The 19037-nt window shown below is 36.2% G+C and overlaps 1 protein-coding gene across 1 annotated transcript in view; it reads left to right on the top strand.

Moving 5' to 3' along the window:
* The window catches only part of TMPRSS15 (transmembrane serine protease 15), a 57910-nt gene extending 38873 nt beyond the window's left edge, over positions 1-19037 (top strand). Inside the window, exons 19-27 of the mRNA XM_074816707.1 lie at positions 889-999; positions 3645-3777; positions 9600-9695; positions 13065-13114; positions 13562-13736; positions 15653-15834; positions 16083-16178; positions 17118-17257; positions 18882-19037. Of these exons, the coding sequence (XP_074672808.1) occupies positions 889-999; positions 3645-3777; positions 9600-9695; positions 13065-13114; positions 13562-13736; positions 15653-15834; positions 16083-16178; positions 17118-17257; positions 18882-19037 (1139 nt within the window). The remainder of the gene's footprint in view (positions 1-888; positions 1000-3644; positions 3778-9599; positions 9696-13064; positions 13115-13561; positions 13737-15652; positions 15835-16082; positions 16179-17117; positions 17258-18881) is intronic.

The following is a 19037-nucleotide window of genomic DNA, read 5'->3' as shown; positions in this document are numbered from 1 at the left end:
TCAGTTATGGCCATTGAATGTAGGAAAATCTGGTTTAGGCCTTTTATAAACCATATTCTTTTGCTTCCATATTCTACAACAGACCATACTGACTGATGAATGAATCATTTTATATTAATATTACAAAAGCAATTATCTTGCCTTAAATAGGACTGCTAGATAATTAAATGTTTCAGTCAGTAAGTCCAGGAAAGTAAAATAAAGAAAATAAACAATTTTTCAATAGAATTTGTGACTGTGTATTTTCTGTACATATATAGAATCATACCATTAGAAATAACACTTTAGCCATAGAAGGAATTATATAGCTTTACATATACTCTCTATCTGCTCTGCTTTTGTTACATAACTGATACTGAAGTAGCTTAATCCTACTTTTGTGAATGTTTTCCTCATTCATTTCTGTTAGTTTTGTCTCTTCCACCTTTCCTCCCAGACAGGTTTCAAAACCTTTCTTGGCTTTCAGTGCCTTTTTTACTTGTACGTTTGACCTGACATACTTTAAGGTTTCTAAACTTTTGTGAAGGTGCTGAACATCTGAAACTTAAAGTCATTAGTCACTTTTGACAGGATTTGATCAAGGTTTGACTTTTCTCATGCCTCCGAAGTTTATTACATGTAACAGAAGAACACTAGTAACTGAGCAATGCTAAATATAGCAGAAACTACAAGGTGTAATACCATAGATTTTATTCTTAATTAGCTTCTATTTATCTGAAAATAATCTTTTTTTTAAAAAAAGAGATGCATAGGAAAGGAAAGAAAAGGAAATCAAAGGTTCTGCATACTATCCACTCCATTTTTCTTTCAGGTGAACTGTATGATCTCCAGTGAACATCAACCTTCCTTGTAATTACAGATTCATTTTCCTTTCCTGTTTTCCTCCAGGAGCTTGTGCCATTGATGAGCATCGGTGTGGTAGCGGGGACTGTATACCATTGCATAACCTTTGCGACAACCTACCTCAGTGTGAAGATGGCTCTGATGAAGCAAAGTGCAGTAAGGTTTCCTTCATACAAAGAGAAGGAATGCATGCATAATTGGTAGGAATTACCTAGGAAAACAGCCACAAAACCTCAGCTAGTTTAAACCAATGCAGCTGCATGCAGGCTGTGCCAGTTTACACAGCAGTATCTCATTGAGTTTGTTAGGGCCAAAACACCAAAGTTTTCTGAGACAGTGTATGTAAGCTGGTGAAGATCTCTGGAAAAGGTAAGAAATTCCTCTGTCCTTAAATCTGTGGATGCCTCAAAATGAAATGAAAACTCATTACATTTCCTTCTGTATCCATTTTGTATTCCCAAATTCTATCACTTTTTGCTGTAATACTGTTTCACAGTAGTATAAATTCTGCCATGTAGGGTAGAGAATAAGAGTCTTCTTGATGCAAATTCCCAGATAGTCTTGTGGGTGTGAAGCCAAACTGCAGCATGTGGCACCCTCCAGCCTGCCTGGACTGCATCTTGTAGAGGCATTGCCATAGAGTCAAGGGACAGCACAGCTGCCAAAGCAGCATCCATTGCTCCTAGTGGATGTGGATGTTCCTACAACAAGGAGACCAATAGCTATATTGCTTAGTCCTCTGGTAAAATGGTTCTTTCCAAAATGTAGGTGTACAGTATGTGGCTTTATTTCACATAACATGGTAACAGCATTCTCTAAACAATAATTTAAATGTTAAACTGATGTTAAAATCATGTTGGGCCTTAGCAGAGAAATTAAATTGCTGTTTCTGACAAAGTGCTGTTCTGACAATCTATTATGGAACAGTAATAGAAGAATTAAAAGTGGATTTTTAAGCTCACTACATCATTTTCTTTGTGCTAAAGAGAACTGCTAGGAATCAGATATGTTCTTGGATGTGTGCTGACAGTTCTCATTGATTTCAACATCTTTTACATGCATATATACATATATATATTTGTATACATGACATATATAAATATATGTATATCTATATATGTCCAAAGTCACACTCTTTGCATTAGTGCAACTAGCTATTTTGTTGCAAACATTTTCTTCCTTTAAAATGCATAGAATAAAATTCACTTCAGCTTCTTCTTAAGCAAAGAGGGCTTGAATGGCTTTTTCCAGTCATTGCTAAAGATCTGAACAAGGTAACCATCACCTACATTAACATGATGTACGTTTTCCCAAAGATTTATTTTGCCATAGATTGTCTGTTACTTCACAACAAATTACCTCACATTAAGGGACTGGGAGAATTGTTTCCAAGAACCCATTTAATCCAAATGTTGGCTGAATCAATCTAAGTCTTAAAATGAAAATTCAATTAGGCATCCTCACATTGAGTCTTTTCAGTGTCCAAAGTCTTGCTCATTTTCCTGAAACCAATTTCAATTTCTTATCAGAAGTGGCAATTTGAACTAAACAAATGTTCATTTTCAAATACTCCAAATTCTGAAACTTCCCTGGGACTGCAAAGAAAAGGGATAGGGTACCTCTTCCTTTGCAGAATTCTAAAATGTATGACATTTGAATTAAGCAGTTGTTAAGTGAGTGCTCAATGACTCTCTTATTCTATACCAACAATGTATTTGGAGAAGAACATGGATCTGATGAGGAGAAAGGAAAAGGAATTAAAGTCCATTTAGAAGAGAGGAGAAGTGTCAAAAGTAATTTGGAGAAATCCCGCAGTGCAAGCAATTCTGAGATTTTTCAAGACTGCTTGAAAATTTCTCATGACTGAAATTTACCATTAATTAATCATTGTATATCACTTCTTTCATTCATGCACTCTAGGTGTCAAAGAGGCATGCCCAAAAATGTAATTTTTTTTTTTTTTTTTTTACTGTCGTGGGTACGCTTTACTTTTCTGTGGAAAAGGGATTTCTGGACAACGTAAGATTTAAAAAAAAAATTGTTTTGGCAACCAGTAAATGTCAAATGGATTGTATGTTTCTTCCTACTTCATGCTGGCAATAACTGTCATCTGCCTGAAATGCAGCTGTAGCTCCTGAGACACACATGGGATTCGGCTGACCTTCTTAAACCTTATGGTCCAACTTCCTTAGTCACTATGCCAATAGCATAAGATTTTTCACCAAATACTTAATGAGTTTCTGAATTTTTGTTCTGAATGTTTAGTTTGGGGAAACATTTTTATAGAGAGATTATTTCTCAGGGAACTTTTATTGTTTGTGTGTGTTTTAACTAAAGCTGCAATGAAAACAGTGACAATCTCATAGCAATTGGAACTGGAAAATCCAATTTTTTCTGTCAGCTCTCATTTTAACCTTATTTCCTATCAGTGTTACTGAGCATCATGTAGCTAAAGCTTCACAGAGTATTTGGAAATTACATAATGCTGTCTGAGAAAAAGCATTGGTTAGAGTTGACGGAAAATGTACGGTTTATTGTCTATTCATAAGACATTTGCAAAATACAGGGTATGAAATTCTCCCGTGGCAGAAATATAGAAGGAGATAACAATAATGTTTCCTTCCTGTGGGAACACAACATCCTGGATATGCTGGGTTTATTACTGCTGTAATGTATTCTAACTTTTTTTGTTCTTCGCCGGCAATAATAATTCTGTTTATACTACATTTCTGTTGGCTTGGGATGGGGAAGAGGGTGGTTTACCACCTATCTCAAATGATTCTGTCCATTTTGGTCTACAGTGAGATTGCTTAATGGTTCTCTAAGCACCGAAGGGCTGGTACAGGCCAGGATTGGGAAAACATGGCACCTGGCATGTGCAGAGGATTGGAATGAACAGATTTCAGACAGCGTATGCCAGCTGCTGGGGCTAGGGTGAGTGAAAAATATTCCTCCCTGTGACTTGTTTGCAGGTTTGCTGAGTCTGTATATTGGTGTTTTCCTCATCATTTTATCGATGTCTTTACCATCCAGGAAAAGGGCATATGTATTTTTCTGAGGCAAGTGATGTGCTTGGTGTGACAACAGGTTTCTAAGTGTTGCAAACCCTGTTTTGATGGCATTCATTACAGGATTGATGACTCTGAATATGGCAGAATAGGCATGAGGATACATATTGGAGAACATTGGGAGACTGATGTGGAGGTCTTTTGTCACTTTATGTCATCATTTACACCTTCAGTTTTATGAGGATGGCTCAAGAGTAAAGCTGGAGCAAACAGCAGCTTTGGCTGCTCTGCTATCATACTAATATCATTTCAAGTAAATTCAAGATAATCACTTGGGTATTCTTCTATTGGGGTCCCAATACATTTCATGCCTATCATTAGACCTGAGCTGTTGGGAGAGGAAACTGTATTTCTCTTGAGGTATACTTAGAGGGGGGAGGGAGAAGGGAAGTATATGACTGAAAAAGTAGATTTGGCTTCAGTCACTGTTCAGAAGGTTTTCCAGGGAAAGGGGGTGACAGAAATGTATTTTTCAATCTATGGTAAAATTTATGGCCTAAATTCTGGCCGTATTTACACTGTATGAAACTTCACTGCCATCCACTGAATAATAAATAGCTTTCCTACAGTGCTGAGGTTTTTACACGATGTCACTCATCCAAGTAATAATCAAATTAAATTCTAAGCTTGCAATTCATTATGTTGGTCTCTGATCAATGTAGGATGCTCTAAATACTCTTCTGATAAATTAATTGTAGAAATCACAGTTAGGAGGAATTAGAAAATATCCAAGTGTTATTTGAAAATACTTTTAATCATTGGGTGAATGTGTGATGGTTTGGTTTTTTACTTTTTTCCCATTGGGTAGGTACTGTATTTCTGTAAATACCAGATACCTGCATGCACAAATCCTAATTGTGATTTATGTGTGTAGTTATCTCATTTACACATGCATATAACAGCATACAAACTATGACTAAATGTTCTTCTAGTCAAATACCTTGTCCTTTACAGTGGCCAGTAGCCTTCTTCCTTTGATTCTTTCTCCCCCTTCCCCACCTTCTTTCCCTCTATAACTTCTAGACACTAGTCATTTTGTGGTCTATTGGTTTAATTTACATTTTTATATTTGATAGGCTTCAATGAACTTTGTCTTCCATGGTACTTTTTATTACCTTTTAAAGATTACTTATGCTTTTGTCTCCATAACATTCTGTGGCAATACATTTCAGTTTGCCTCTATAAGCTAAATATAATTGCTAAAAAAATTCCTACTAAGTTTCCTAGTTACTTCTTTTTAATTCCATTTCTCAGGTTATTACATATTCCCATTATCAAGAAAAAGTATTTTTAAACCTAAATTGCAACATATTCTCGATTCCTGGGTGCTACTGCTCTTACTGATCCTACAGAATAGAATAAAATTCTCATATATATACATATGTATATATAACTCCTGTAAGCATCATGCTGTTTCTGCCTTCCACAAATCCCCCTGTAGCAGCGTATTTGTTAATAAATAGTACCATATTTGTTACTAAATGGATGTTTGTAATAACATGTCTTGAGTAGGCTATAGCTCATGCTTCTATACTGAATAATTACCTAGAATCATACTTTATTAGAGAAAGAGGGTAAGGTTCATCTAGGACAATTTACTCTTGCTGTTAATTGCTTATACATTTGCTAGTCTCATTTGCTGTTTAATTTATGAAAAGGACTGAAATGACAGGATTCCTGCACCATATCCTGATTATTTATGTAGCTGGGCTAGAAAGTGCAATGTTCCACACAGATTCTAATAAATCACACATGTGAATCCTTTTGCCTCTATTTTTCAAATGCGTGACTGTTGCATTTGTGATATGTGCCAAACAGGAAGCAAATCTGGAGGCATGCCTATGTGTTCATCTACAAAATATAGCTTAGGCAAATCATTTACAAATATTCTTAATGAGTCTGGAGTGCAAGGTGCACAAATTGATGCTCTTGAGAAACCTGAACAAGATCCTTTGCTCAGCTTGCACTTGTAACTGTGTGCATTTGACAACACTGTTAAAATCTGAGTATTGTTAGCATTGCTTTTCCTTGAACCAACAAAATCATACGATGAGTTTTTCACCATTCTACTGGTCTGGTGTGAAACATGCTTGTTTCCCTGGAACCAGAGTCAGCTGGATCTTTACTGAATTGTACCCAGGAAGGGGGTAGACCTTGCAATTTTGCCACATCCAAAAGTCAAACAAGGACTGAGAGTTTAGGCCTTGTTCTCAACCCTGCAGTCAATTTTCTTCACAAACTCTCAAAATTCTTGAGAAGAAAATGAGTTCATTGGAATACAATGTCTTGTTTGAGATTTCCAGGTCAGTTAGGTGTTCATCCTCCCCACTTGTGAATGGTCAGTAGTAGGCTCCTTGAGACACGTCAGAATATCCTGTCTTTGACTGTCAGACTCAGGTTCTCCAGGTGTGCTCAGAATATGAAGTATGGACTGAAAGGGGTGGAAATGATCCCCCAGTATTTACGCACAAAGAATTTTTATTCTGATGGATAAATTAGGATAATAAACAGATAGCATGATCTTACTCTGCTGTAGAGCCAATCAGTCATGTGCTGGATTTAAGAAAGAACCTGTTTCTCAGTGTGCTCAGGCTGTGTTTGCAGCATTGAGGAACAGAATTAGGACAGTCCTAATTATCTGGCGATTAGACTTAGTTTCATGTTTGTTGTCACCAAGTAATAATGTGCAATTTGACCTGAAAGCCACAGAAGTCTCAATGATTTTTTTGGATTTGTAGGTCCACAGCTTCACTTAGGATCAGACACTGCTAGTAAGCTTGGCTTAAACCCATTGCTTAAGAAGCTTCATTTCAAATCCAGAAAGTATTGAGAGGTTACTTTTATTTATAATTTGCAAATTTTCATATAAAAATTGTGTGCACACAAGCATTTAGAAATATTAATCCAGGTGTGAACAAAGCTTTTTTATGCCAAAAAAAAGTGTTGGTTATTTGTAATTTGCTGTTATTCTTCATTGTTTGTTTTTCTGTCACAAAATCAGTGGATGAAACAGAAACACTGCCCTGTGTCTCAAACACAAATCAAACAAACTGCAAACATCCCACAGCCTGAGAACTAAACAGTGAATTACAAAACGTGTGAACATATTTTCTTCAAATAAGAAATGCATCATTTGGGGGTTTTTGTAAGACAGGGAAAAGAATTGTAGCTATCAGACAATTGCACTTCTATCCTTACTCTGAGTATTTTTTTCAGCATAGTACCACATAATCTAAATCTTTCTCAACATTTGCTACTGCTTATTGTTACTGAGCACATCCGAGACAGAGCTAGAGACTGAAATCATAGTGATCCATAGAGTATTTAGGTACATGAGGACCAACATCTGAGGAATTTACTGCACAGATATCTCTGTACATATGTGTCTAAGAAACTTCTAAGACTAGTCTCTAAGTTTTCTGTAAATTTTGCCTAGTGAGCACGTTGAATGGAATGAGGGTTACTTAACACCTAGATTAGCCTCTGAAAGGCCATTTTTGTCGCAACCTGCAAGATTTCTAAAATATCATTTTCATTAACAGAAATTAAAGAGCTGTGACACTGCATTTCTGGACCTGCAGAACAAACTATATTCTTGTTACTAAACTGAGTATCTCCAGGAAAAGTGTATGATTTCTTATACTTACAGAAATGCTTAACCCTCATCATTTACCAGTAAGTTAATTAAAAGAGTAGCAGATTGATTTTTGTAGTCACTCATAAAGCTTAGAGATTTCTTGTTGTACGTGCTTCAGTACACTAAGAAACCAAACGAAATTATGAAAGGTTTTCTCACAAAAGGGCTTAGATTTTATTTCAAAAAGCTGGGAAAGCTTCTCTGGTTATGAGGAAGTTCACAGAATTTCCAAACTGTAATCCAGAAATTTCAGCATTTATTTAAAAAAAAAAAAAAGGCAGAAGAATGGGAAATAGTTTGCTCAGTCTTTGCTGAAAAAGATCAAGAAGGATGCTGAGGTGAGATAACAGATCTTCACGAGGATCTTCACAAGTATTATGAGGTTGGTGGAAGCTTTGACTTGGAAGGTTTGTAGTGTTTGCCCTATTACAGGGTCTGTTACAGTAATCCAGTAAAATATACATGCATTTAGTTGAAGTTTCCTGGCATAATATGCTATGGAAAATGTAAGCCAGTAATATTAATAAATGTACATACTCTACACACTCTATGCTTTTCCTGGTAGCATGTTCAGTTTTTAATTGGTAAAAGCTCCTGGTCACTAACTTTCTCAGGAAACAACTTGGTGCCTTTTTGACATATTTGCACTTACATAAGTTCAGTGATTAGACTGGTTTCTCATCGTAGAATTTGACTCTACCTACCTGGGTTGGCACTTTACTACTTTTCCAGACTGTCTAAAATGTTCTGGGGTAATCTCTGAAGTACATCTAAGTATACTAGTGCTTTATATTGAAAAAAGTCTGTACACTAGGCTAGCCTGTACTGAAAGTCTCTCTATGTATGTATATATCTAGAGACAGAATTAGATATAGCTTTGTCATCTCCGGGTTGAGAAATGCTGCAGTAATTACATTTTCAGTAGGGTGGATCATACACCTCTCCTAGTGGCAAAGCAGGGCTATTGAACACCTCCCTTCTCCTATGCCTAGTCTTACTCTCCATACACACCAGATTTGCAGGCAGATTCTAGACTTCATACTTCCCAAGAGAATAAGATTTACTGCAGTCAAAGAGAAGAGATGGTACTTCAGGTGTTCCCTATGTATTAAACCTGCACAAGTGGTTCTCTTCCAGCTCCTGAGATACGTATGGCTAAAGGGTAAGATGGGAGTAGGCTGTTACCCCCCCAAAAAATTATGTAGTCTGACCACAGCTATCTGTTTTCCCCACACTTCCTCAAGAGAAAGCAAGTATTTTTATTGGGTGTATGTTGCAAGCTGGTCATACGCAGTATCACAAAGTATATGATGCAGAATGTATATGATGCTATAAAGTAAATCTGGATATGGGTTGTAAACACCAAAACAATTTATCTCACCAACAGTACACAGAATTCTTGGTGTTCAAAAGGCCATCATTAGAGAAAAAGTTAGTCGAGGAATAGACCCCACTTCAGGGGAACTATCCTGTTCAACAGCAAATATGACACCCTTGATCTACTCCACAAACAATTATTTTGATTTCAACAGACCTATGAGGTGAAACTTAACTTCTAAGGAAGGTAGCATTTATTCCATTAGATTCTTCATGACATAGTTTCTTCTCTAGACACAGAAGTATAGTATCAATGTAATTACACACACCCCCCCTGCAAAAAGGCAAAACTGTAATATTCCAAGGTTCCGTTATTAGTGTTCTGTTTTGCATACTAAGTTTTAGCTTCATATATTTAACAATCGGTACTGCAAATCCTTCACTGTGTCACAGAAAAGCAAAAATTGATAATTTACTGCTATTAAAATAATTTCAATCTCTTTCAATATTATTGTAGCATTAGAAAGTTTACAATAAGATGTAAGAGTGAAAGTAGGTGAGTTGCATTTTAATCCATGTGAGTTTCAAGCCTCAAAAATCTCCTCATAAATAGTCATTATTTCAGGAAAAAAATGATGCAGTTTATTCCACCAGCATAATCATTTCCCAAACATTAATCCACTGGTGGAACAGGATAAATATCCAAAAATATGCATGTGTGTCTTTTCTTCCAGGGATGCAAATATGTCATCAACTGTATTTTTCACTGGAGATGGCCCATTTGTCAACATCACCAAAGCAGCTAACCACGGCCTAATATTTACAAAAAGGTTGGTAAAGTGAGGTTTCTTCCTCATACAAAGAATAACTTAAAGTATGGTGGTGATCATTTATACATTTATTCTAGCTCAAGTTTATCTGAGAGGTAACATGATTCTGTATGAGGTCTGGACTATAAACATATCTACATTTTATTCTCTGCCTACTGCTGAATTCTGTGTAACACTGGCCAACACACTCTTCCCCCTTTCATTCCTGTCCATCTATTGTAAATTTAAAAGGAGACAGGTGCTTGCTAGCATTCAGTACAATATTAAGTGAAGTCTTTATACTTTTACTGTGTAAATGATAAATACTGCTATTTTTACATTTCTCATCTAAAAATCTCTAAATTATGAATCTATAATACAGTAGAAGAATTAAAATGGAGTGGCATTCACCCATGGCTATATAGTAGTTATCACACTAGGTTCTCTCTGTAATTAATAGAAAAAAAATACAATCTCCAACTTGCAATCCATCAGGGCATCTCTTGAACTATGATGAGTCACACTCTATAATCCATTGACTTTACCGATACAGATTTAGGACTAAGTGTGGATTGCTAAAGTAAGTAATCCACAGACCGATATCTATATTTAAACAAATTAGTCCCACTCAGAAATTACTTCTGGGTTTGTCTCCAAATTTAGTAGTGAATCATTAGATGAGATGATCCTTGGAATACATTTTATTATATTCTAATCTTTCTCAGTCCAAATAACAGCTGAAGTGATTCTGAAGGGTCCTACAAACTGGTGGAGTTTCTTGTAGATTAAATGAAAATGTAAAATTAGCACAGGATTATATTCTCAGTAAATTCTGGGATTCACAGTACACCTCCAAAAGGAGAAAGGCTTGTCATCATCAAAAAAAATATACATAATTACTTCAATTACTGGCTTTCTGCTTATAAGAGGGCTTATTATACACATTTTTCTAGAATCCTCCCAAAAGCACTGAGGCCGAAAATTACTGTCTAATTGCTAAAATGCTGAAACCATGTTGAGGATGGCAAGAGTCCATGTTCTTTCAGGTTTCCTTTATAAACATACCACACAGTAACAAAGCAGGAGAGAATTCTTAATTTGGTATGCTGTATTTTATCTACAGTTTAAAAAAAAAATGATACATTTTATGTTCTAATTATACTGTTAATCCCAAACATTTATCATTCTCACTGGTGGTGAAAGCATCTTAAACTAACGGAATATCATTGCAAGCTATTTTTCTTTTTTTCTTGAGTGAATGTCTAAACCAGCATTGCCACGAGAGATATTAAAGAGTGCTAATGATTTAAAGATGTCTTCTGTTAATATCTATTAAACACTAAAAAGTGATTCATGCAGGAGGAAATGGAATGAATTCATTCATCTTAGTTGTACTTCTGTTGCAGAAATAGTTATCTTCTACCATGTTTCATCTGGACAGCTGATAGGAATCATTTTACAGGGTGACACCATTACAGATTCACACACTTCTTCTGTACATATAATGAATGATAGAAAGATCACACAGATTTGATAATTTAAAAAATCAAATTCATTAATTGGTATTCAAACTATAAAATGTATTTCTCACATTGTCTGGTCTTGTTTAAGTGTAACTACCACTGAAGCAAAGGAGGGCACATATAACAGGACTTGAAAGCTGTGGTGACAGAAAACTGTTCTCTGATCCCCTTAGGTAATGTATTTCTTGGCAGGATAGCTTTGTAACAGGGCAAAATCCTGCCTTGAAGATATATGTGAGCAGCTTCCACAGGCATAATTGCTTTTGTCAGTCCTAAGTGACAATCGTGCTCACAGATGTCCCAACTACTCCAGATTTCTGCCTGGCATTGCTGCTTCATAGTTGACACTCAAAGAGGCACACAGGATGTTGTATTCAGCACATGCAATGCCTCTTGCCTTCTGGACTCTCTTGTGCTGACCAAGAGGCAGCTGAGGACTGGTGAATTAACGTGCAGACAAGGAAGTGGTTTTCATACTGGATGCTAATTTCAGAAAGAAGAAAAAGCAAAAAGGATTTCTACTAAAGCAATCAGTAGGTACTGGTGGGGGGGGCAAAGACCCTCGTTACATGAGACTCCCTGCTTCAGTGTAAAAAAATAGGGACAAATCTGACATATTGGATGTTAGTTTATGCATCTACCCAAGAGAAAGCACAGGATGGATAAAGGAGCTAATATACATTACCACTGACCACCCTTTTAAGGCCTATGGAGGGAGCTTGGTCAAGAGTATTTAGCTGCTATGAAGTTCATGCAGAAGATGGTATTGGTTTCCTATGGATTTATGCATTTCTGGTTGTCCTCCTTGATGTCTGTCTCACTACCAAGGGACACTCTTATGAAATCAGTACAGATTTGAATACAAATTACAGAATTTGGTTTCCACTTTTTAAATTACACTTATAAAATTATGCATTGGTCTTGAAGAGGAAAATGGCTATGTGAGACTATTCAGGGCTGGAGGCATATCTCATTCTTAACCCCCCTGTAGTGAAGATTTAATTGGGAAGGTGGGGGACAGTTACAGTTCCCAATTGCCCTTCTTGCACCGCTATGCCATTGAGAAAATGCTGGGTCAATCATGCATTATTTCACTCACAGCAGATACCAGATTTTAAAGCATACATAGTGAGGGATACATAATACTATATCACATTTAAAGTATCCTTCCCTTTTTCTATTTAGAAATGCATACTGTAAACTAGCCATGGACAGACTTTTTTTTTCTCTGATATATTTCTGTGTGTATCAGATTTAAATTGCTAGCACACACACTGTCCCCAGTGTTCAGATTCATTACAAGCTATGAAGATAATCTTAAAACCTCTGGGTATCAGAAATGCTTGAGTAGTTTTGATCTGTGGTCTTATACTCTTCAGACTCTGGCTTTATATCTCTGCTAAATAATTTCTAACCCTGTATATGCGGCTATATAATTTACAGTGCATTATAATCTTAGTAAAAAGATAGTGATATCAAACTAACCTCTGAAATTCTTTGGTCACACTGATCTCTAGTGGTAAGATACTGAAAACATCTCAAAAGGTAGAAAAAATACCATATGCAATTACAATTTTATTGAAAATCTGTCACAGACAGATGACTCATTTCCCTAAAACACAAGGGGAGTCTACTTTTATTTCCGTAAGATACAACAATTAAGTGTCCGTTGAAGAGGAATATGTACATTTACTACTATATATAATTTTGTATATTTATAAATAAAATGTAATTAAAACATGTAGGACGAAATATATTTAAGTTTGCTTAAATGCTTATATATACGTATGCATGTATGTATATTTGACAGTCATTTAGTGTTACCTGGTGTGTAGATACTTGTGATTTAATTGCACTTTCATTCTAGAGAACACTGTTTGAACAACCTGGTGGTTCATCTGCAATGTAACATTAAACGTAAGTACATATACCCTGGGAATATTTCCCACAGAAATCAAGTTGTTCAGTTCATAAAGCCTAATGTTTATAGTTTGAATTGAAAGGTTAGGGAATGGACTATAAAAGCTATACTCGTAATGATATAAACACAGGAAAATTTACAGTCTTCACTTGTTTTCAGAGTTAAGTATACACTAGAGATGCGTCTATACTGAAAACACATACATAAAAAATCCAGAAGGTCTGAGGAAAGAACACATCTAAATCCAAGTTATAAAGTTGCATCTTGATTTCAGCTATAAAATGCCAAACTTTTTCCACAGTAATAGTATTTCTGAATAGCAGTTCAGACACTACAAAGCCTATTTTTCCAAGAATATTAGCTAGTCTAATAAAACATGCTTTATCTCCCCAAAAATCTACATTTTTTTAGGGTTTTGTTGTGTTTTTTTTTCTTAATTTTAGCTTGTGGAAAACACCTGGTAACTCAGAACAATGGAACAAGGATTGTAGGTGGAAGTGATGCCAGAAGAGAGGTTTGGCCTTGGATAGTTTCACTTCATTTTAATTCCAGACCTGTTTGTGGAGCTTCCCTTGTCAGTGATGAATGGCTGGTGACAGCAGCACACTGTGTATATGGGTAATGTTCATTGCACTCAGAAGCTAACACATTCTGATACTCCCACAACATGCAAGTATCCAAATGGTGGAGAGTCGTCAGTAAAGCTGGGTTGAAGTATGACCTGAGCCATTGCTCAGTCCTGTATAGAGCAAAGCACACTTTCAAAGGATCATACTGAAATCACTGAGGAGCAGCACTTTTTAGAGGGTTTCTAGATATTTACTTTAGAATGAAATTAATACATATTCAGAAGTGCCTCTTTCTCTCCGCTGACTCCAGGGCATCTCTCCAACTAGCTGAGATGGCCATATGACATCCATGCCATGTCTTGTCTTTTTTATTTTAATGATGATGAAATACTCGTTTTATGTGCAAATTCAGTAAGGAGACATCAGATTATGAATAATTTGTGACACTGATATAAAAAGTTGACAACCAGCTCACTGTTTAATTACTGTGTTTTGAATCACTTTTGGGCTCAGCTAAAGGCTCCTTTACTTTCTGGTACACCCTCAGTCCTTACACTTTAAAGCAGAGAATCATGGAAACTAAGCAGCATTTTCTGAACAAACAAGAATTGCATTTTAAATATATGGTATTAATACTGAGTATTTGCACTTAACCCATAATTAATGTGGGCCTCCATTAATTAGTTGAATCTCTGCCAGGGGTATAAAGGATGACATCATACCTCATAAAGGTAAACTCACTGTTGCCTGTTCCTCCTGTATATTATCACAGATTGATCAAGACTTACTATGCATCATTAGAATGAATTTTGATTTATGTGCATTGATTAGGCAATATTGGATATCCTCTAGATGGTGTTATTTGTACCATTCAAAGAAGTGATGCATATTTAAATATTTTCTAGGGTTTGCTTCCATAACATCTATAATAAAAAAAAGTGCTGGAGAAGACACCTAGAAACTGGGATGGCAAAAAAAGAAACATTAATATTCAAAATTACAGTAGAGCTTTCATTATAAATAGCTAAGTAGTACAGCAGTGGAGACTATGCCAATACATTAATGCTGCCTCATTGCATAACAGGAGCTATATTCCACAGAGAGACACTGAAATGAGAAGGATCAAGCCCTCAGTTTTCACACAATAAATCCACACCTGTCTTGGTACTTCCTTTTCACTTAAATCTTTTTGTCATCTTGACTTTGCTGGAATTTTCTTAAGTGGGAGCTTGCAATTTCACACCTTAATTCTGAACATTAACTTAAACACTCATAGTTTAGAACAAGATAGCCTCCTGATGTCAAACCAAAACATCAGCAGAAACCAACAGTACAACAATCATTCTGAAAACGTATTTCTGAAACTATGAACTGGTTGATTAAAAAATAGCAAATAGCAAATAATTAAGTTCTCTAACTTAAATACAGCCTCAAACCAGCATGCACAGCTCAGCAAAAAGTGCAGATTATGTAATAATTTGTCTTAGCATACCTTTTTTGATTTAGATTAGAAAATTAAGAGACCAATTTTCTGAGTCTGTGAGCTGCAGCATTTCCAATGACATTTTAGACCTATTTTTCTTTAGATATTCCATAATAATTTTCTAACTGGGACTGATATTAATTGCCTGGTGGGCAGTCAGCAGTATTCTTTACAGAGTTTAAAAAGCCAAAGTAATTTAGTTAATGTATTTTCCTCCTCTGCACTACTGTCTGATTAATTCTTTATAAATAATGTATTATAAGCTTAGCATAAAAAATCAACCACATATTTCTACAGCGTGGATGTTTCAGATAGTGTTACAATCACAAAATTGTAAGCACATCCACTACATTCTATTTATTTTGACAAAATATGCAAATGCTGTGAATTACCATGAGGTTAAAGATTAGCTTTTTACCTAACATATTTTTCAAAACTTTCATTAATCATTGGTAATTGTGAATATTCCTTGCAACTTCTAGGAGGCAATTAAAACCATCTCAATGGAAAGCAGTTCTTGGCTTGTATGACCAATCAGATATGACACAGCCTTCAACAGTAGTTCGAAACATCGATCAAATAGTTATAAATCCTCATTATATGAAGCGTACAAAAGATAGTGATATTGCTCTCATGCACCTTCAATACAAAGTGCAATACACAGGTGAGTTGTTATTTTCCCATAAAACAGATTTACTCTATTATGCAAAACTCTTAACTGTGCTAAGCATATGAGCGTGATGGGGTGGCTGTACATTTTTTACAACCTAATCATTCTGGAGTCAGTCCAGTACTTCCTGGATATCTTGCCCAAAAAGTGGGTTTGAATTAATGAACGTTTTCTTATGTGACTTCATAAAAACCTGAACACAGGGAAGAGGTTAAAACTGATTTCTTGTTTCTCATTCACAGTTTACATACAACCTATCTGCTTACCAGAAAAAAATCAACAGTTTTTACCAGGAATTAACTGCTCCATTGCTGGCTGGGGCAAGATTATGAATGAAGGTGGGTTGGTCATCTGCTTGGAAAATCATGACAGGCATGAAGCCATGAGGGAATGCTTGCTCCTGATTCCACAGGGGTTGCTAAGGTCGAATAGTTTAGAGAGGTACTCCTCCGTGTGAAAATTTGGGAACTATCCTCCTCCACTGTTCCTTCTCTAAAGCAAAGTAATAGAGCTATACCATATTTATTAGAAAAAATATACATATCTAAGATCATTAAATTATGAAAAAACCTTATTTCATCCCCTTAGAAATTATGATGACTGCTTTTCCCAACATGAAATGTGTACGTTTTATTTCCAGATATCAGGTGGGGGAGGAGGAAGATTAGTCTTTCTGACAATGTGCAAATGATTTTCCCCAGAAGTCAAGCATACTGACTGGAGTGTGAAATGTATGTTCTGTTTGTATATCATATGCTCCAGATTTGGAGTCTCTGTGAAATAATAAACATGCCATTTCACTTCCACAGTTGCTTGTATGCATTTGCTTTTACATCTTCAGAATGAAATTGCATTTAAAATTTTGAGTAGGTATTATTAAAAAATTCTTTTATAAAAATTCTTTTATAAAAACTTGAAATACTCAAAGTTACACAATGACAGTGAAGAAACATCAGACAATCCAAGCTCCTAAACCCTTAATTATACCCTAGATCTCCCCACAGTGAGTTCATAGTCATTGATTTTAGTAATCTTGATTTAATTATAACCAAATTCAGTCCCATTACACAAATGAAAGACAGGATTCAGTTAATAAGCATCATTTAATCAGTGACTGTGTTACAGGGGTATAAACCTGAATAGCACAGCAGTGAGGCAGGGCTTCCTGCTGCTCGGTACCATGCCCAGCATGCTGGAACAGGCACAAAGCCATCAGTGTTCTGAGTGGGATGTACATACTTATTACAGCAGCTAAACGTACTTTGTATTTTCATCAGGTCCCACTTCAGATATATTGCAAGAAGCAGAAGTCCCTCTCATTCCGAATGAAAAATGCCAACAATGGATGCCAGAATATAGTATTACTGAGAATATGATATGTGCGGGATATGACATAGGAGGACGAGACTCCTGTAAGGTAAATAAAAGTGACTCACTCATTCCTACTGCTACCATACACCACATCTAATTACCAAATAAAATGCTACCTGACCCTTCAGTCATTAAAACCAGGACAATCACTATCCATGACTGTAATTTCTACTCACAGTATTTTGTCCATTTAATGCTTTATCAGGATACAAGTTAAAAAGATAAAAATCTTGACATAAACAACCATGAAGGGAGATAAAAATGAGGACTGGAAATTCTCTGTGCTAAACTTGGAATAATTACTGCTGAGTAACTCCATGAAGGAAAGAGGGACATGCTTAGGGAAAAGCACAGTACAGAGAAATAAATACCAAATAGATTGAAGGGAAACAGACAGCTTTTCCCCATAATCTGTAGACTCTGGAGGCCTTTCCTAAGTAGATGCCACAGTATTTTGCCTTTCTGCATTGATGCCATATACTGCTTCCTGGGGATCTAGTTTCTATCCATTCCAGCTCTATTTATAACACTCTGCCGCTCTTTGAGGATGTAGTCAGAGTTGGCTGTCATGTAATTTTTCTTCCAACAATATGAAGTCTATGTCATGGAGACTGGCTGGTTCTTCTCAAGTCTGATGAGAAGCACTCACGTAATTGCTCTTGCCTTGCCCTCACAATGTAAATCATCAGGTGCAGTGACTGGCTAGTTTAGTCTAGAAGGAGGAGTGTATGCAATCCCAATTTCACTTGCCATTCCTTCAGCCTCTGTGGCTTTCCTTTCCTTTTTGCCTTCTGAACCTCATACTGAAAAAAAGCAGTGTAGCACCATAGGCTGATCTAAAGTACAAGTGATCAGCGTTGTGATCAATGACCACTCAACCATAAGCAAAGATGAATAAGTGAGTTCTGATAGCGCTTCAGCCTTTAGGCTGCTGTCACAGCCTTTGAATGTTTGTAGATACCCTGGAGTTATGGGCAGAAGTATTTTAATGGCCAAGTCCTTGCAGAACTCTCCCATAAAGCTCCACTCACAGCGCCATGAGAAGACAAAAATAATACTGGCTCAACTAACTCATCAGACAACAAAAAATAGTCATTGTTTTCTTTCTCATCAAAACAAGGCACTCATGGCTGACTCATCCCCCACTCAGGCCTTGGGATGAATCAAATTTGTTACCCCACACTCTACTGCAATGCTACATCTGCTAAACTATTGAGAAGGAGAAGCGTGTGAAGGACACCTCCTCTTCTGGAAATCTTTCAATCTTTTTCTCTAAATTTGAAATTGCAGAAACTCTGGGGTGACCAAAAATACAACTGCATTTTGGCTTAACAGATTCAACTAAAAAATAATCCTACACATTTACCCAGGCTTTGTGAAAGATGAAGGGCTAAACATAAAATTAATAAGCAAAAAAAGTCACTTGAAACCCAGTCCTGTACTGAAAGACTAATAAGAGCTTAAGATCACATCTTTTAAAAAAAAAGGAAAAGGATTATCTTCAAGAATTTTTCCACATGGAAGAATTCAGATTGATCTCACTTGTGGTGCTTGACACAGATAGGGATACAATGTCTATGATTAAGGATCAACACAAACAAAACATTATAAACAGGCTCCGCTTCAGAGTTGACACTGTTCACTTTTAACTTTTGAATTTCATATTGCAGGGAGATTCAGGTGGCCCCCTGACATTTGAAGATGGTAACAAGTGGTTTTTGGTTGGTGTAACATCGTTTGGCTATAAGTGTGCACTTCCCAAACGACCAGGAGTGTATGTTCGAGTCACCATGTTTGTGGACTGGATCAAAAAAATAATCTATTAG

The sequence above is a fragment of the Strix aluco genome, chromosome 2 (assembly GCF_031877795.1).
Source record: "Strix aluco isolate bStrAlu1 chromosome 2, bStrAlu1.hap1, whole genome shotgun sequence".
Taxonomy (NCBI): domain Eukaryota; kingdom Metazoa; phylum Chordata; class Aves; order Strigiformes; family Strigidae; genus Strix; species Strix aluco.
The sequence above is the reverse complement of the archived record's forward strand: the minus strand, read 5'-3'. Positions and strand labels throughout refer to the sequence as shown.